The sequence below is a fragment of the Prionailurus bengalensis genome, chromosome C1, assembly GCF_016509475.1.
Source record: "Prionailurus bengalensis isolate Pbe53 chromosome C1, Fcat_Pben_1.1_paternal_pri, whole genome shotgun sequence".
NCBI lineage: Eukaryota > Metazoa > Chordata > Mammalia > Carnivora > Felidae > Prionailurus > Prionailurus bengalensis.
Window position 1 is genome coordinate 112,017,546 of NC_057345.1, and position 20,477 is coordinate 112,038,022.

The window sequence follows — 20,477 nt, forward strand, 5'->3', positions numbered from 1 at the left end:
CTCAAAATAAATAAACTTAAAAAAAAATAACAAAAACCAAAAAATCATTATAGTTTGAGTTGATACCATCTTAATTACTGTGGTATGCAAACACTTTTATATAACACCATTCTTCCCCTTTGTGCTGTTACTGTTATATAAGTTATATTATTGTATCTTGTGTGCCCAACAAAACACTTCATATTATTGCTTTGTGCAGTTTCTTTAAACCTGTGTATTTCTTGTTGTTGCTTGTGGAGAAGAGTTAACATGGTAGGCCTCACTGCATATCCTTAGAAAGAACTGCTTAAAAGATCCACCCTTGGCTAGCATCTGAGAACTTACCAGGGTCCATACGTGCCTAACTCATAAGAATGCTCGCTGTGCCTAAACTGCTTATACAAACAGTATAGTTTGTGCTGAATAGCTGCTTTTCTTCTGGGAGTTAGGAATTTTGGTGTATGCTAGGCAGAAGGTATGTATTGATCAGTCCCTAACAAAAACTCTCAGTGCAGAGTTTCCAGTTTTTCCTGGTGATGTCATAACTGATTTCTGGGGTTGGGGGGAATTAAAGGTCTCATATGACTTTATTAAAAAAAGATCCTTAGGAGCTAGCCCTCACCTTCCCTGGTCTTTGCCCCGTTTGCCCTTTCCTTTAGCTTATTTTGCTTTGTGCCCTTTTGCTATAGTAAATTATAGCTGTCAGTACTACTGTGTCACTGAGTCTGTTGAGTTCTCTAGCAAGCTCTTGAAACTGGGTGTTCCATTACATACTGCTATAATAGATTACCACAAATTTGGTGGCTTAAAACAACATAAATTTATCATCTTACAGTTTGGGAAGTCAGAAGTCTAAAATGAGTCTAACTGGGCCAAAATCAAGGTGTCAGCATTGCTATGGTTCTTCTGGAGGCTGTAGAGAAAAATGCATTTTTCTTGCCTTTCCCACATCCTAGCAGCTGCCTGTATTCATTGGCTCATGGCTGTCCCATTCCATCTTTAAAGCCAACAATGAGTGGTCAAGCTATTCTTTTGCAGTACCACTCTGACACTTTCCTGCTGATTGTTTATTTATAAGGATCCCTGTGATTATGTTAGGTCCAGCCAAATAACCCAGGATAATCCTCTTATCTTAAATTTGTTAATTTATCATATCTGCAGAGTTCCTTTTGCCATGTATATATATATATATATATTTTTTAACGATTAAATGTGTTTATCTTTTTTTCTCCTCAGGCACTAAAGAATGCTGATGGAAGAACCATTTTCCTAATTTTCAAATTGTTGAGCTGGTTGCCATGATGGGTGAGTTCAGACTAAAGGCAATTTTCATCTATAATTAAAGGATAAAATGGGGAAGAAAAATTTTTCTCTGTGTGTATGACCAAGCATTTTTATAAAGAAGTTTTATGATGTAATAGACTTCTGTAATGTTTTGTATTTAATAGATTTTAGATTAAAGCACTTTTTTTCAGTTAACTTACGTATTTGGAATGACCATTTCATGCAGGATATCCTAGTAGGGACATTCAAAATAAACTACTAAAATGGATTGAGATTTACTTAGAGTCTAATGGCCAGAGAGAATACTAGATAAGGAAACCTGACTTGTAAAGATTGAATAAATGCTGAAGAATGAATTGTTGTAACTACCCAACTATGTAATGTGGTATCATAATGTTAATGGCAAGGGAGGCTTTCCTAAAGTATGGGAGTGGGTTATAGGTTATTTACTTTTTTTCTTCCCCTTTTCCCCTTGTTGAAGTTTCCAACATGAGGCAAGGATTGGACAGGGAAACACTAGAAATAAATGGACCAAATGGCACCCACCCCATCCTAAATGGGGAAAAAATGGACTGAGTAGTTGGAAGCTAAGTTTTTAAATCTAGACTGATCCCATTTTCTTAATTCTGACATATACTTGTTCATGTTTATCTTTGTCACATTTTTCTTATCACTTGTTTAACAAACGTTATTATTCACTCTTACATGCATGTATGTGACAGTATAGGCTAAAGAGCTTAAATTTGTCAGTGTTCTTTAGTGGAGGGTCTGTACATTTTCAGTGTGTCTCCTTGTGGCAAGTGTGTAAGCTGAAGCTTCACCTTCCTGCTTTTTAAATTTCTCTTCATTTCTCTTTTTGTAACCATGTGTGTAGTGCCATCATGTGGCCCAAATTCTCCGCCCAGCTTCACCTCCAGTTCCAAATTGGATATCTTTTACTGAACTCCTATCATCTTTTCATTTTGGTTGTTCTCACTTGCAGTCTGAGCTGTGTATTAATCAAATCCAGTTGTACCATCCTTCTCAAATAACACTTCACTATAGTAAGCAACAACACAAAGAATAGTCATTGCTTAAAAACTTATACAAAGGTATTCACAGAAAACTGAATATTTAAAAGTATGAATCATAGGTATTTGAATTTTAGATTGAGGATGTTCTCCTGTAGTTATTTTACAAGCATAATGAATAAGCATAGAAGGAATCTAAACCTTTCTGATAAAAGATTTTATTGAAATTATTTCCCAAATAATTTGTTTTTGTGTTCAGGTAAATGTCTTTTCAGCATGTCAGAAACCCACTGCTTCATCTGTGTGCCTTTGGTCAGACTGTGGCCTCCTCCTGTAGGCATCCTCATTGCCTGTTTGATCAACTCATGATCTTTAAGAAATTTATAACCTGTCATATCTGCCTAGTACCAATGACCACCACAGAGATTCTTGATAGAGTAAAGCAGCCTAAGAATTGTTACAAGAGTGCTTATAGTGGATGTTCACCACTTTGCATGATCTTTTGTGAATTTGTTAGTTTACATCTTGTCAGCATCCTCAAAGTAAGTTTCTTATTGGGTACTTAGGTATATCATGTGATTCTTCTTCAAGCCGGAAAAAGAAGGAACTCAGTTAAATTGCCCTTTATTTGCATATCATCTCACTGTGAAGTTACTTTTATTCAAATGGTCCTCCTTACTTTTTTACATCTACGATAGGAAGCCGTACTTGTTTTTTTTTTTTACTTTTATTTATTAAAAAAATTTTTTTTCTTAACATTTATTCATTTTTTGGGAGACAGAGACAGTGCGAATGGAAGAGGGGGAGAGAGAGACCCACATAATCCGAAGTAGGCCCCAAGCTCTGAGCTGTCAGCACACAGCCCGATGTGGGGCTCAAACTCACAAACTGTGAGATCATGACCTGAGTGAGCTGAAGTCAGATGTTTAACCAGCTGAGCCACTCAGGCACTCCCATACTCATTTTTTTTAAACAAGGAAATTAGTATATGTAAATATGATAAGAGATTTAAGCCAGGCATCTGTTCATTTTGGTATTGTGATATTAAACATGGGAAAATATCTAAATTCAAGTGTTTAAGTTTTCTCTAATGAAGAAAATAATTAGAACATATATATGTACTTTTAAGTTTTCAAGTTCTTCTCTCTCGAATACTTAAAAGTATTACTTAAATACTTAAAAATCCAGTTAGGATTAAAGAGCTTACCTTTCTCGAGAAGGTTACATGAGAATATTTTATTCCAGTTGAGATCATTCTCAGCTTATTTTTTTCCTAAGGGCAGATTTATTTTTATCAATAAATGACATGTTCTGGCTTGGACCTGTGGACAGAACACACTTTGTGATTACATTATACCTGGCTGGCTCAGTTGCTGTTTGGCTAAGGTGACATGATGAAATTGTATTTTACAAAGAATATTTTGTGAAGGATTATAAAATTTTCTCTAAACCTGGAATTTACTGATAACACCTTTGGCAGCATTAATTTTAATTTTAATTTCAATTTAATATGCAAGCAGTCTCATTATAGAGCAGAATATATTGAGTATTATAAAAAATTAATACATTAGGAAAGTCAGCTATTTTGTGTGTTTGAAAGGCTGATGAAGCCACTGAATTGCCACATTCTTTTTAATGATTTCTCTTTACAGGGTAAAGCATGTTTTAATTATTACTACTCTGAAACATAAATTATTGCTCACCAAAATGGTTACATCTTAAAATGTAATCTGTAAAAGTCCTTCAATTCCTTTATTGATTATTTGCTGATTATCATTAGTAGAATTGGTTTAATTCTAGTGATTTACTAGTGAAAATCAATTAAATTATCTCCAAACTTTCCCAGAGAGCATATAATTGGTATTACTAGGAGACTCAGACTTACAGTCTTAGAAAGAAATTTTTTATTTGTTTGGAAGAAATTAAAAGTTCATGATCCTTTCACTCAGTTTTATGGATTCACCCCCTTTTTTTTTTTAAAGGAATGCATTTTTCTTATATTGTTACATTTTAAGTCATTACTGGCTGAGATCCTTAAGCAGCCTATTAAATATAGTCTTGTTGAACTTTATGGTGAGGAAGTACTTACAAATATCAGTAGGTCATTTATTATTCACAGATAAAGCCTTTTGTTTCTGACTTGAAATACTGATGAAAATCTCTAAAATGAATTCTGTACTTTGAACATAAATGCCAAATAATGATGAAAGTCATTTATTTTTTCCCTACTAGCTTTAATTAAAATTTTAGCTATTCTATTGATGTTTTATTTAGGAATCACAGGAAGTAATTTGTCATGATGGGGCTGTTTTCACCCATACACTAGGATGTTACATTATTAGAAGAATCAGAATGAGTTTATCTTGCCTATAAATGTCTCATGTGTAAACATCTAGTATGATGCTAGTGCTTGAGTCTAGTGCAGTTTTAATGTTACTTGTATTCAGTTTTTAAATAATGGAAATTTTTTTTCACCAAAATAATAGAAGTATAGGCATTGAAAATGTTCTAGATGCATTTTTTGTGTTAAATTAACGCATTTTGCATTAAATTTAATGATCAAATTTGTGTTTGATGTCTATGATAAATACATATTGAAATTATGATTCTTTGCATCTATTATTTTAAAAATACCCAGATGATCAGCAAGCTTTGAACTCAATCATGCAAGATTTGGCTGTTCTTCATAAAGCCAGTAGACCGGCATTATCTTTACAGGAAACCAGAAAAACAAAATCGTCATCACCAAAAAAGCAGGTATTCTAATAAACACATATTTTTATTGTATGAATTATTTGCCTTGAATATCCTAATCTTATAGAGGGTTTGTTTAAAGTGTTTGTCTTTTACATTTTTGAATCAAATATTTTTTGTCATACATTTTTCCTAATGGGTGTGCATTTTTAAAAATGGTAGTTTTCATTGAATGTAGTAACTGCCCTCTAATACTGATATTTCATCCATTCTTAAAGCACTTAAGATAAACAAATTGTTTTTATTTGAAGTAGTCTGTTCTGTTTACAAATGAGCATCATTTTCATTTTTGTAACTCAAATTTCTTTGAGATGTCCAACACAAAAAGTGGGAATCCAATGCTCTGTATTTCCCTCTCATAGGTTTAGCAAGGGTCTCATAGGCATGATCACTAAGAGATTTTGGTGCTCTTTGCTTTCAGCCCAGAGTCAGCAACACAGTTCTCAACTCAGCTCTTTGACAGACATTATGAATTGATTGGAGTTCACACTGAAAATGAAACCTCCTTTCCCCCTGCTTTTTTTTTTAAAATGAGTGACTAAGGGGAAAAAAAATGAGTGACTAAGAAAAAATATCTAGAAATTGTAGAAATTTTATCTGATCTCTGAAATGATTTATCATTTCATTACAGAATGATGTGCGAGTCAAATTTGAACACAGAGGGGAGAAAAGGTAAGCAAAGAAACACTACATGCCAGTTTATTGATTTAATCAAATAAGTCATAAAAACCATTAAAAGTTTTTTCTGGACTTTAGTGAAAGTTGATGGCTTACAAATTGAGAATGGAATAGTCCTTTGGTAATGTGTAACATGTACTTAGACTTAAAATAGAGTCTGTCAAAATTTAGGCTAAAGTTTAGTAACAATTATTAATGTTTTTATTTTAGGAAATAAAAAAATCTTGGATAATACAGCCTTTAAATATTACTATTTCCTTTTATTTTTACTCAGTGGAAATCAAATATATTTCTCCTTATCATAATTGTATTGTCCCTTCAGATATTATATAAAGCTTATGTACATGGATTTAACATTCATAATTTTGATTATTCTCAAGAGACCTCAGTCATATGACATATATTTGATTAGTAACATTGAGGAAGATGATTGGAATGGTGGCTGTAAATTAATTAGCAGAGGGATAAGCCTAGCCTTCCATTGGGTGTCTGTATCTTAGTGCAGTGGTAGAGGTGGTGGTGGTGGTGGTGGTTGACAACAAAATTGTTAACAAGGCCTAATAGGAGATAGAGAAGATGGGATTTCACTTCTGTTATTGGTGTCTCATTAAATCCAGTTAGTGAAAGAGCATCCATTTTAAGGGCTTTAAACAGGCTCATGAGTCATATAACCTGAAGATGTAAAAATGTTTTATACAGAGATGTCAACAAAATTGGATATACCACATATACCATCCACTTGTCCAACGTGCTTTTTTCCTATTGTTCTTTTATGGATATTTTCTCAATTCTTTCCATTCATTGAGCATTATTTATTAAGTACTGTAAGTATTGGACCATAAAGGAATAAAGTGAGCAGAACAAACATGGTCCCTCCCCCATACTACAGTCTAATATAGTAATTTCCAAGCTTAGGTGCTTGCTTCCAGGGTCAGCATAGGCTAATCTTTTGAGACACAGGAAGAAAATACTAGAATTAAAAAGTTTTAATTTTATAAAAATACTTATTTTGGGGATATGCTTACATGATATATAGGTCCTCAGAAATGTTGAGTTGATAAAGGTACAGAAATCAAAATTTGAATCTCCAAAGAACAAACAACTTTATTCGTTTAATAGTTTTGTTGCATTCCATTATACAGAGGTCACATAGTTAAGTTTAATTTTAATCACTTTTTTCAGTGAACATTTTACAGCTGCTCTTTAATAATATTAAAATTCTGTCCACATAGAATCCTTCAGTTCCCCAGACCAGTTAAACTGGAAGATCTGAGATCTAAGGCTAAAACTGCCTTTGGACAGTCTATGGATCTCCATTATACCAATAATGAGGTAAACATGTACAATTTAACTTTCAATAGCTCTTATTTTGGAAAGTAGTATGTTCATTTAAGAGATTGTTTTAGGAATATTTATTTAGAAATTGATAAGGATATGGTATACTAGAGAAACAAAACACGTAAATTTGTAAATTTTAACTAACTGAACTGTGTGTTTTCCATTGTGGAAAGATTTAAAGACACTACTGTGCAAGTAATTGAGTGAGAACATATTGAGGGAGGAAACATACGTATTACTTAGAAGTTTGCTGCTTATTTATGCTTTATTTTCACTCTGTGTACTTTTTTTTTTTTAATTATCCTCAAGTTAACATACAGTATAGTGTTGGCTTCAGGAGTAGTAGAATTCAGTGATTCATCTCTTACATATGACACCCAGTGCTTAATCCTGAAGAGTGCCTTCCTTAATGCCCCCATCACCCATTTAACCCACTCCTCCCAACGCTCAGTTTGTTCTCTGTATTTAAGTCTCTTATGGTTTGTGTCCCTCTCCTATTTTTATCTTCTTTTTCCTTCTCTTCCCCTATGTTCATTGTTAAATTTTCTCAAATTCCACAATGAGTGGAATAGCTATAAACACTGAGGTGCATGTGCCCCCTCAAGTCAACATTTTTGTATCTTTTAGATAAATTCCTAGTAGTGCAATTGCTGGGTTGTAGGGTAGTTCTGTTTTTAATGTTTTGAGGAACCTCCACACTTTTCCAGAGTGGCTGTAACAATTTGCATTCCCACCAACAGTGCAATAGGGTTCCCCTTTCTCCACATCCTCGCCAACATTTGTTGTTTCCTGAGTTGTTAATTTTAGCCATTCTGACAGGTTTGAGGTGGCATCTCATTGTGGTTTGGGTTTGCATTTTCCTGATGATGAGCGATGTTGAGTATCTTTTCATGTGTCTGTTTGCCATCTGGATGTCTTCTTTGGAAATTGTGTACACTCTACTTTTTGATGAACTGTCTTTTTTTCTCATACTCTACATTTGGGTGTATAGACAATAGAGCTTTGGTAGTCAGACAGTTTAGCTAAAACTTTAAAGGATTATTTTCAAGTTGCTTAGGATATGATTAGATCATTATGTTTGTGTGTCGGTACATGTGATTTTAAGGGCTTCATCTGGCACTGAGGAGCTCTGTGTTCTGGACCACCCCCCCTTTTTTAATGTTTATTTATTTTTGAGAGAGAGAGACAGAGAGAATACAAGCAGGGGAGGGCAGAAAGAGAGGGAGACAAAGAATGTGAAGCAGGCTCCATCCAGGCTGTGAGCTGTCAGCACAGAGCCCGATGCAGGGCTCAAACCCATGAACTGTGAGATCACGACCTGAGCCGAAGTCGGACACTTAACTGACTGAACCACCCAGGCGCCCCTGGAAAATCCCCCTTTGAACCTTCTTAAAATTCAGATTGGATTAGATAATCCCTGAGGTTTCTTTAAGATCCTATGCAATCTCAAGATCTTGAATCTTAAAAATTTCAGGGACAATTTAATTGGTTAATTTGTTGTTTTCTCAGAAAATACTTGCTGAATTTGCCAGGCATAATGCCATGATTCATGAATTGCAGTGCTTCATGGAGTTTATAGGCTTGTGTTTGTGGTAGAAGCAGACAACTAAATAATGAGTTGTTCAAATATATTAAGTTCTTTGAAGGACAGGCATAAAATATCATGAAAAACAATGAAGGCAAGGGCAGGCAGTACCTGTTCTGTTTAGATGGTACTAAGGAAGAACTAAGGTGGTAATATTTAATTACTGTCACTTGAAGTATGAAAAGCCAAACTTGCAAAAAGTTTGAGGACAAGAACATTCTTGGTAGAGAGCCATTGAGAAGCATACCTACAGAGATCCTAAGATGGAAAAGACTAGTTATGTTTCAGGAATAGGAAAGTGCTAGTGCGAATGGAGTAATGGTGGAGAGCTTACTAAAAATTAACTTGAGAGAACATGTAAAAGTGCTTTGCAAATGTTAAAACATTGAGCAAATAAAAATATTTGAAAATACTAGATTTTCAAATGAGTCATTATTAATTTAAAACAAAAACTATGTTAATGTAGTTTGTCTAAAGAAACCACTTACAACTGAAAGCAGAACATATTTTGAGAAAGCAAAAATCCATATTCAAACAAATAGTATCCCTGAACAAAGTGATGAGTATTATACTATAGTAATACCTTAATATTTTATTTTTTAATAATTTTTGGGTTTTCATTTAGCCACGAACACCTCTTGTTGCCTGGCCCTGTCTTGGCACTTACTGTTTCTTTTTGTGCCAGCCTGATTTCTACCTGCCAGTCTGAGGGCTTTTTAGAGGTATAGCCATAGGGTCTAGGCAGAAATACAGATAGGGGTACCAGGGGGTGATGGGAGAATGAGACTCAAGGATGGTGTGGGAGGTGGGGATAGGTAGGTTCCACTTAACAACAATGGTAACTTGCTGGATAACACATCCTTTATAGGCCCCTTTCCTGTCTTCCCCATTCCTCTGTACCAGTGTTTCCTGGTACATTTTCCCACATACAAAGGTTTGAACTTGAGTCTTTATTTTGTGGTATGATTTTAGGGGAATCCAGATATATATTTGTTTTTGATTTTAGGGGAATCCTGATATATCTTTGTTTTTGTTTGGCCTAAAATTGTATGATGGAAAGCTTTCAAATGCCAAGATACATTAAGTCTACAATATTGTCTTGGTCTAGCAGTCTAGAAGGTCTGTCAAGAAAAATGAGGTCAGTTTGACATAATTGGCTCATATTGTACCTGTTCTAGGTCCTAGAATTGCTGTTTCATCTCCCTGAGTTCTCCAATTTGTTTATATAATTTTTTCTAGAGTTTTCTTAAGGATTGACACCAAGCTAATCTGTAGTTTCAAGAATGTTCTCCCTTTTTCTAAAAGTTGGAAAATTTCTCCCATTTTCAGTTTCTTTTTCTCATGCTTTCTGAGGATTTCTGTGAGTGGTTCTGCCATTATATCTGGGTGGCCTCTTGGCAGGAATGTGGTAGAAGAGACATTAAGTAGGGTGAGATCACATTTAAAATTTCTCACAACTAAGAGATTCTTTTGAGACTGTGATTCTGTGAGTTAACCATGTCCTGATTCACATCATGACAAACCCAATGCATGCCCTTCAATACTGAGGGTACTAGGGAAAAGCTTATAAGGTCTGTTAGTTTTGTGGACATATGGACAAGCAAAAAACTCAGTCTATAGATATTTTTTTCTAGTATAAATCCCTGTGTTCTAAAAGAACCATTATTCTGTAAACTTCTAGTTTGCCAGACTCAAAACAATGAGATTTAAGCTGTGATTGGTTGGCTCTGTTAGTTGGGCTCCTCTTTATCTAATAGTGTCAAGCATGTGTGTTGTCATGTGTGTGTGTGTGTGTGTGTGTGTGTGTGTGTGTGTGTGTGTATTGCCACGGGAGATAGATGTGAAGGTGTGCAGGCAAGGAAAGTGGATTTTCTAAGATCTTTCTCTCTCTCTTTTTTAAGTGTTTATTTTGAGAAAGTGCTGTGGAGGGGCAGAAAGAGAGAGTAGAGAGAGAATCCCAAGCAGGCTGTGCGCTGCCAGTGCAGAGCCTGATGAGGGGCTTGATCTTGAACAAACCATGAGATCATGATCTGAGTTGAAATCAAGAGGCGGAAGCTTAACCAGCTGAGCCACCCATGTGCCCCAGATCTTTCCCATTTTAGATGGTTAGAGGAAGAAAACCTTTCTATGGACTATTATCATGTGTCACTGTGCAAAGTCAGGCAAATAAATCACTTCTTTTAAATTTAGGTTCTATTGCATGGGCTTCAGGACCTAATTTTGAGTTTTTGGGAAGGATTCACATTAACCCACAACTGATGTATCAGTATTAAGACAGAGGGAAGTAGATTTCATGACTGAGGCTGAAATGAATTCACTAAGCAGGAAAACATTGTGTAATGTATTTAATATAATTTAGATAAGGTGGGATTTGTTATTAACTCTTAGTCCTCATTTTAAAATTGGTAATAGGTGACTTTAGAACATACAAGGGATCACATGAGAACCATAGGCAGTAGCCCAAGCTGCCAATATATATACTCCTCCACAATGCCCAGATTTCACATTAGTAAACTGAAGAACAACAAAATCATTTATGTTAATATTTTGTTATTGTGATTTAAATAGTGTCTTTTCTCCCCAGAAGCAACAGTGTCTTAGAGAAGTAAGCGATCCAATTATCAATAAATGTATAGTAAAAGTAAATATTCAGGTTTTCCCCTCAAATGAAAAACTGGAAAAAAAATCATCTTTGCTTTAAAATGTTTTCTAGTGCTTAAAATATAATTAAAAAGAATACAAAAGATAGGAACAAGATGTACCAATATGGTTCAAAATCAATTGGAAAATAAAAGGATATTCTTTTTCATTTATGCTTATTCTGTGATACCAAACAGTTAATATTCTTTTTTTATTAGAAAAAAAAATTCTCATAGAGGAAAAAAAGGCCTGGTTATAGTAGGTAAGTTGGAATAGTACAAAACTACTAAAGTAGCTACAAACAGATATTGGGAATATAATTTCAAGTACCTATTAAGTAAATTTAAGTGGATTGTACGGTGGAAATCACGTTAGTCTGGAATCCACATTATTTGTGTTTGGAAGCCTTTATTAAAACAATGGCTTTTTTCCATAAAGAAATCTGCAGAGAATGCACACCATGCCAGCTTGTGGGTTTGGGTACAGATGATGCTTTTGCCATATGATATGCATTAAACAGTATTTACCAAGTAGTTGACATGCATTCTCTGTGTCAGTTATTAGTGCCTCTGTCCTCAAGGCATTCATACTGTAGAGGACCCCAAACTAACTAGGCCTTTACATTTGAATGGCTTCTATACTGTACTTAATTAGAGCAAGGTAACAAGTGTGCAATAAGTTCATTTATTTTTATTCTGTCCTTTCAGTGAAATGGAATATACTTTGAAGATTATTGACAGTTGTCCTAAGCGATTAAGTTTACATTTTTTTAAAAAAAGAAAAGAGTATTTGATTTTAAGTTGTGTGAGTCATGCTTTCTCATAGACCTTTCAGAGGCTTTTTGTCCTTTATAATGTCTGATCCATAAGAGGATCCAATCTGCTAATGAAAGCAGATTTCCACATTTAGAGTTTACTATGGATGGCTGACCCATTTAGCTGATTTATTGCTGGTGTAGTCACCAGGAGCAGAGGGAGCCCCAGGTGGACTGTAGATTGCGGGTACATTGTTAGTGGTCCCTCCATGGCAGCTGCTACAGATGCTCATTGTATTTGGGATGGTGATACTCACTGTAGGTATGCAAATCTGGAGAATGCAAATTCGTGGTAGTATTACTATAGAGAAAAACCTGAGAGTTTCATCAATGCAGATGAAGGATAGTATTGTATGTAGTTTTTGTGTGTACTCCTTAATGCTGTTTTGAGGTAAAGATACTATACTTTACATTTTGCAACATTATGGAAATATCCTAGAAAATTAATCTTTAACCTTTAAATGTGTTTTTTAGAAGAATTTAATGATGATTAAAGCAAAAAAAATTTTTGTCCATATTCAGTCTTATGATTTTAGTGGTGGCAGGATGGGAAGAGTGAAACAATTTAGATACATCTATTCATTCAGAATTTCATTATACTGACAAAGAGCCAGGGTATTTTGAAATTTATAATTCCATAGTAATGAAGATGGTCCTGAAAGGACTTTACCTGGTGAGATGGTTGCATGATTCATTATGTTCCCTTCTGTTCAGTTGGTAATTCCATTAACTACCCAAGATGACTTGGACAAAGCTGTGGAGCTGCTGGATCGTAGTATTCATATGAAGAGCCTCAAGATATTACTTGTAATAAACGGAAGTACACAGGTATGCATTGAGACATCTTTCAGTAAGGATTATAGGATTTGTGCCTGTGAAATATGAAACATAGTTACATTCCATAATCATTGATATATTTTCAATATAATGAAATGTAAACTTACATAATGTAATTGCTATAGTTTTATATCCTTGCTCCTCAAAACCATGTAGCCAAAATTAAAGTAAGTATAATATACTGTACATATAGAACTAATAGAAATACTGAGAACTTGGGAAAATTTATGCTGGAAATAAAGTTTCAAAGAACAGATTTGATAAGACCTACAAACAGTGTAGAATATCTAGGTTGTATTTGGTGGGGGGAAGGATTCTGTTTAAAGCCCCAAAAGGGGAAGAATAGTATTAATCATCCCCTTTCCTTATAGGCTGCTAATTTAGAACCATTGCCATCACTAGAAGATTTGGATAACACAGTATTTGGAGCAGAGAGGAAAAAACGGCTTTCTATAATAGGTAAGAATGATAGTGTCCAAACCATAAAATGGACAATTTCTCAGTTTCTTCTTCATCCTTTAATGTAGGCCAGCACCTAAACATAACCCTGATAAATAGCAGCCTGTCTCTGTACTCTGTAATTTTTCCCAGGTACCTGTGTTCTAGTTTCTTATGTCCCTTCAAAAGTTACATCAAGTGTTGTAAGATTAGCAATCTCAAGCTTAAATATTTTTTCTTTATATACTTAGGATATTTTAATATTTAACAAATTTAAATAAAACCTCTAGTTATTTTAATTATAAAAATAACCAGAGAGAAGAAATTAAAAGAAGTAATTCCAATATATTAAAATTAATGGATGGACTAAGTTCATAAGCCTTTCTCTAAGTTTTAGTTATTGCAGTACTATCAAATGCATTGCTAAGAGTTTCCAGATTGTTTTTTTTTAGTATTCATTATTCATCATTAATAATAGACTATTAAAATTAAGCTTGTGGTACAAAGCAGAATGGATCCCGTGTGCTGTTTGAAGGAGGCCTATTAGAGAGGCAAGGGTGAGGCAGAGGTGCTCTGAACTCCCCAGTTCTGTGGATCTTCTTCAGGTGGCATAAAATATTAATAATAATCTGCATTTTTATATGATAAAAGCATTACATTGCTCAAAAACCACTGGTATAAATATATTTTAACAGGGCAGTGAATGTGACAACATGAAAACGTATGTGAGGTATGGACTTGAAAGGGAAAAGTAGAGGAGGAAGTGAAACAGATGAATGGAGAGGGAGGAAGCAGGAGGGTGGGACAAAATGAGAGATATGGTTGGGACTCCAAGACTGGTAACAGAAAAGGATTGTTAATAACACAAGAAGAGATTAAATTGGCATATGGGCCAACCCCCATATATCCGTTAGTGATCTTTTGTTTTGGCCCCCCCGGAAGAAGCTACTTAACTACTTCTTTCTAAGTATCTGTCTTACATAAGTCCTACTTTTGGTTTCAGAAATGCTGGAAATGTGAGCAGCAGCGATAATATACAAGCAAAATAGAAATTGTTTATCTTTATTCAGATATATTTTTATATGGTTTAGAATTTGGGTGAAGGAACATTAGGAACACCTGAATTCAGATTCCATCTCTCTAATTAACTTGAGACCAATAATGTTCTTCTCATCTTTAAATCATGGGATTCTTGTGGCAATAGGTTGAGAAAACACTTTTAAGAACATTTTGCTTTTCAAACTAGAAAACATGACTGTTATTAAACCTACATTTCTTTCTTCATTCCCTTTTCTTATCACATTACAGTATGTATCATTTTAAAGTAAAAATTGCCAGTCACTGTAGTTGCATTAGAACAAGCTGAATGCTCTACTTAAATTGACATTTTAAGTTCATTTTGAATTAAAACTCTACTGAGTACCTCAATCTTGTCCTACTAGTAAATATTTGAGTTCAGTGCTAGCATAAGAAGAAGCTGGAAATTATAATGTAGAAAATTGTTGGTTTTTATTGGTACCTCTTTAAACCTAGAATAGCTTTGATAGATATGATCACCATCTTTTTTCCTTATTTATTGATAATTATTCTCTTTAATTATTTTCATAAAAGATATCTAGAGGAAAAACTACCTTTGGGATGAGTATATTCTAGTGTGGAGGTCTCAACCAAGAGTGCGTTGGCATACCCATTACCAATAAAAGTTAAGAAAAAAGGGTTTTCTTTGGGTATAAATACCCAGTAGTATTTGGTAGTTCTGTTTTTAATTTTTTTGCTGGACCTCCATACTGTTTCCAAGGTATCAATTTACATTTCCACTGACAGTTGATGAGGGTTCCTTTTTCTCCACATCCTCATCAATACCTCTTGTTTCTTAGGTTGTTGATTTAGCCATTCTGACAGGTATAAGGTAGTATGTCATCATGGTTTGATTTTCATTTCCCTGATCATGAGTGATGTTGAGCATCTTTTCATGTGTCTGCTGGTAAAATGAAATTCAAAGAAATTTGAAGAAAAGCTAATTCAAAACAATATATGCATCCCTATGTTTATTATACTAGTATTTACAAAGCCAAGATATGGATGCAACCTAAGTGTCCATGGATAGATGAAGGATAAAGAAGATGTGGATATGTATATATAGAGTGCTGTATTACTCAGCCACCAAAAAGAATGAGATCACGCCATTTGTGAGAACACAGTGGACCTAGAGGGTGTTATGTTAAGTGAAATAACTTAGAGAAAGATACCATATGATTTCATTTATATGTAGAATCTGAAAATCAGAGCAAATGAATAAACAAAAAATCAGACTCTTAAATACAGAGAACAAACTGGTGATTGTCAGGGGATTGGGAGGGTGGCCAAATAGGTGAAGGGGATTAAGGGGCACAAACTTGCAGTTATAAAATAGATAAGTCATGGAGATGAAAAGCCCAGTATGGAGAATATAGTCAATAATATTGTAATAATATATGGTGGCAGATACTGACTATACTTAGAGTGGTGAGCATGAGAACTGTCAGATCATTATGTTGTACACCTGAAACTGTTACAACGTTGTGTGTCAACTAGACTTTAATAAAAATAAATAAATAAAAAGAAAAATGAATTATCTAGTAAGGAGATGAAGAGACTTTCATAGCATTTTTTTCTTCCCTATCTCCTTTTAGTAATGAGTATATTGATCTTTTATAAACAAGAGTATATGGAGGGAGTAAAAATATTAGGGATAATGTCATTGTACCTATTACAAAGCCTAAATAACCCTTGGCTCAAAGTTCAGTTACTGATTATTTTAGAGTCAAGCAGAGAGTTATCTGTTCTGTTCAAATCTTTTGGTAATCACTTTGTTCTTTTTCTCCCTATCTCCTCACTCACAAATGCTAGCATATACTTACAGTAACCCCTTTTTATAAGGCAAAGCCTTTTGCTTTCAATCTGACCAAAACTTAAATGCCCACATGACCTCCCCATATCTTTTTTTTAAATAGTTTAATTTCAGAATATTTGGAGGAAAAGAGAGCTGTGTTAATAAACATAGCATTATTTCTATAAAACCAGGTAAAAATAAAATGGATTATTATCTCATAAGAAATGATGTGATTAACTAGGTGAACTATATTAGATTTTCTGCTTTTCTGAATTATGAAGAAATTTAAATGCCAGGAATATGGCTTGTGATAAAACCTAATTTTAAAGTACCTGAGAATAAAATTCAGGATTCTAATTTGAAAATACTCTAATATGGCTTAAGTGACTTAGAAAGTAATCTCACTTTAGGTTTTTAAAGATTAAAGAGAGGGAATGGAAAGAACATTATGGAACCAGATGTGCCTAGCACATACTCAGTGTGAATAATTTTATCATTACAACACCCTTGCAGAGGAGGGATTTTGTCTTTTTTTTTTCTTTGTTTATCTTACGTGCTGGCTTTATTCAGTTCTTTAACCTATTTTTAAAATTCAAGTATAATTAACATACAGTGTTAGGTTAGTTTCAGGTGTATGATAGAATGATTCAGCAGTTCTCTGTGTTTCTTAGTGCTCATGAAGATAAGTGTACTCTTGACCCTCTTCACCTATTTCACCCATCCCTCTGCCCACCTCCCCTATGGCAACCACCAGTCTGTTCCCTAAGAGAGGAGGGATTTAGTCTTATTTTGACAGGTGAGGAACCAGGTTTGTGGGGGTTGGATAATTTTACCAAAGACAATACAGTTGGTAAATAACTAGAACTGGGATTTTAAACTGAGGTATAAAGTCCACATTCTTTCCACGACATTATGATGCCTTCCATAAGTTATGTTAAAGGGTAACATATATCTAGGTACAAATGACCCTTGGAAGTTCAGAAGCAATGGCATCTAAAAATCTTTATTATCAGCCCCATAACGCAGTTGTCAGCAGTTAGAAGAACATACCATCTAATAAGAATAAATGAATATTACAGTGAGGTTAATAATTATAATAGGGTGGGAGTTTAGAAAGGTATAAAACATTTGAAGATTTATAGAAATGAATGTTCTTGTAAGTTTTAAAAACTGGATTTCAGTAGTTACTGAAATCCTGTATTTATATTTAATTGAAACAAAAATTAGTTCCCAGTTGATATTTATAAAATCATGTAACTTTTTTTCCTTTGAGGTCCCACTAGTAGAGATAGAAGCTCCCCTCCCCCAGGATACATTCCAGATGAATTACACCAGGTTGCCCGGAATGGGTCATTCACCAGTATCAACAGTGAAGGAGAATTCATTCCAGAGAGCATGGACCAAGTAAGCAAAAGTTGGATGTGGTTTTTCATTTCACTTAAAGGGATGTTGTCAGGATTTGTGTGGTTTGGCAGGTATCCTGTGTTTGTGTGTGTGTGTGTGTGTGTGTGTGTGTGTGTGTGTGTGTGAGAGAGAGAGAGAGAGAGAGAGAGAGAGAGAGAGAGAGAGGGAGAGAGAGAGAGGGAGGGAGAGACCTCTTCTCCCATGTCTTCCTTAAGTGAACAAAATGGTAAAAGAATATAGGATAATGCCCACTAACTTACATGTGCCTGTGTGCATTCATGTATAAACAAAGCTGGAATAAAGCTGGTTTTCTTATTTTGTCCATCCATAAATAAATGAATGCATTTGTTTGTAATCCTGGGATTGACATTCAGATTTTTAAATTAACATTTGAAAGATATAGTGAAGGGTGCCTGGGTGGCTCAGTTAGTTAAGTGTCTGACTTCCAGCTCAGGTCACAATCTCACAGTTCATGAGTTCAAGCCCCGTGTCAGGCTCTGTGCTGACAGCTCAGAGCCTGGATAGAGCCTGTTTCAGATTCTGTGTCTCCCTCTCTCTCTGTTCCTCCCCTGCTCATGCTCTGTCTCTCTCAAAAATAAACAAACATAAAAAAAATTTAAAAAGAAGAAAGATATAGTGAAACTAAAGATATTTAACTTTGTGAAGCTGAGGTTTGTCAACTTTTTAAAACATTGTAAATGTTTTAATAATGTAGCAGCCACAATGTCATTATTTTCCATTTGAGTGGGGCTTTAGTCAGTGTTCAGTAAGCAAAATTATGTGAAATCTTTCAGCTTTTATTTATTTAGCTAGTAATCTTATAGAGAAAATATTTTTCCCTTAGGATATTTTGAAGTTGTAGCCTACCTACAAGGGACCACTACATTTAAAATATTAAAAAATTAGTAATTCTGGGGAGAGGTGACTGCTGTTGGATATGGGGTCTTCTTGTGGGTACTGAAAGTGTTCTGCGACAGTGGTGAGGGTTGCACAACTCTCAGTATACTGAAAACCATTAAATTGTACACTTTAAATAGGTGAATTTTATGTTACATGAATTATATCTCAATAAAGCTGTTTAAAAACCCAGTAACTTCTGGTTGTACACATTGAATCATGGAGGAACTCTTTATTTTTCTAGATGCTGGACCCATTGTCTTTAAGCAGCCCTGAAAATTCTGGCTCTGGAAGTTGTCCATCACTTGATAGTCCTCTGGATGGGTAATATGGATTGTAGTTTTTATTTTTTAATGTATGTGGGTACATATGCATATATATAGCATGTCAGAGGAATGTAATTGATACTCGTCCATACTTAGGCCAAATGAATTTTTTTAGTTTGAACAAATCCCTTAACCTCATGGGGCTCAGTATCTTTATTGGGTAAAATGATACCTGATTATAATATTATCAGTATTTCTGCTTGCCAAAACTGTGTTTGAAGCTAAATGCAAACTTAGAATGTACATTTACTTATAAAACTATGTTGGTGAAACTTCTATCAAATTTCTCATTAATACCTTTGGTTTTGGAGGTTTCTTGAGTTGTTTTCACCTGTTTAGGATTATGTTCATTCTGGCACCAGGTTATAGATAACTTACTTTTTTGGTAATTGTGGCCCAGAATGTTGGCTGTCATTTAAAATTTAAGTAGTGTACATTTCTTTTGTGTGAAATGGCTGTTCAGAAATATAACTGGGTGAAGTTGCAACTGTGGATTTTTAGTTACAAGTGTTCCTTCTCTTCTGGTCTCAATAAGACAGTGTTCACATGTAGCAGGCAAAGTCATCCTGTAGCATAGAGTCTGTAAAATCTTTACCTATTTGATCTCCTCTGGGATTTCTTTTTAGAAGCAAATTCTGAAAATAATAATGAATACTGTATGGAAATACACATTTAATTTTCTTTTACCTGTATGGATAAAACCTTTGTGCCCATGTCTACCTCAAGATAGATATCTGAAACATTTAAGAAATTCAGGAAAATAGTAATGTGGAAGCTATATATTGAGCATTTAATATTTGAAAGACACTGTCCTAAGCAATATATGTACACACCATTGATGAGTTGGAAACTATTATCTCATTTTTATAGATGTGGAAAATCTCAGAAAGGTGATTTGCCAAGATTGCAATTGCTGATTAAATGGTAGAGCTACGATTAAAACACAGGTGTTTGCCAACATCTGTAATTCCAAAACTTACAATTTTTACTGCCATACCCTATAGGTTAATATATTTTTAAAATTTTTTTATGTTTATTTATTTCTGAGACAGAGACAGAGCATGAATGGGGGAGGGGCAGAGAGAGAGAGAGAGACACAGAATCCGAAGCAGGCTCCAGGCTCTGAGCTGTCAGCACAGAGCCTGATGCAGGGCTCGAACTCACAAACCATGAGATCATGACCTGAGCCGAAGTTGGTTGCTCAACTGACTGAGCCACCCAGGCTCCCCTATCGGTTAATTTTTAAAGCTAGGCTTTTGCCTCCCTGCACCAAGTAAGTGTTTAAAAAGAAGTCTCTCTTTTTCAGTTATGTTGACATTTCAGAGTGAGCTCCTTTATTCATATATTTATATATATATACACCTCATATATATGTATAATTTCCACACATACAGATACTGATATTGCATAAAGATATTTTAAATGTCTTATTTACATACTTTCTCTTCATTTAACATGACATTGTCTGTTTTTAGAGAGAGCTATCCAAAATCACGAATGCCTAGGGCACAGAGCTACCCAGATAATCATCAGGAATTTTCAGGTTAGACTCTCCGTATTCTAAATGTTTAAATATTTGTGTCATTAAACAATGCTTTGGCTGGGAGGGAGAGGGGAGTTT

The 20,477-nt window shown here is 34.6% G+C and overlaps 1 protein-coding gene across 1 annotated transcript in view; it reads left to right on the plus strand.

Moving 5' to 3' along the window:
• The window catches only part of MAP3K2 (mitogen-activated protein kinase kinase kinase 2), a 103,527-nt gene that overhangs the window by 56,752 nt on the left and 26,298 nt on the right, over positions 1-20,477 (plus strand). Inside the window, exons 2-10 of the mRNA XM_043576474.1 lie at positions 1,216-1,284; positions 4,912-5,030; positions 5,659-5,699; positions 6,938-7,037; positions 12,797-12,910; positions 13,291-13,378; positions 17,503-17,633; positions 18,775-18,854; positions 20,332-20,399. Of these exons, the coding sequence (XP_043432409.1) occupies positions 1,278-1,284; positions 4,912-5,030; positions 5,659-5,699; positions 6,938-7,037; positions 12,797-12,910; positions 13,291-13,378; positions 17,503-17,633; positions 18,775-18,854; positions 20,332-20,399 (748 nt within the window). The 5' untranslated portion in view covers positions 1,216-1,277. The remainder of the gene's footprint in view (positions 1-1,215; positions 1,285-4,911; positions 5,031-5,658; positions 5,700-6,937; positions 7,038-12,796; positions 12,911-13,290; positions 13,379-17,502; positions 17,634-18,774; positions 18,855-20,331; positions 20,400-20,477) is intronic.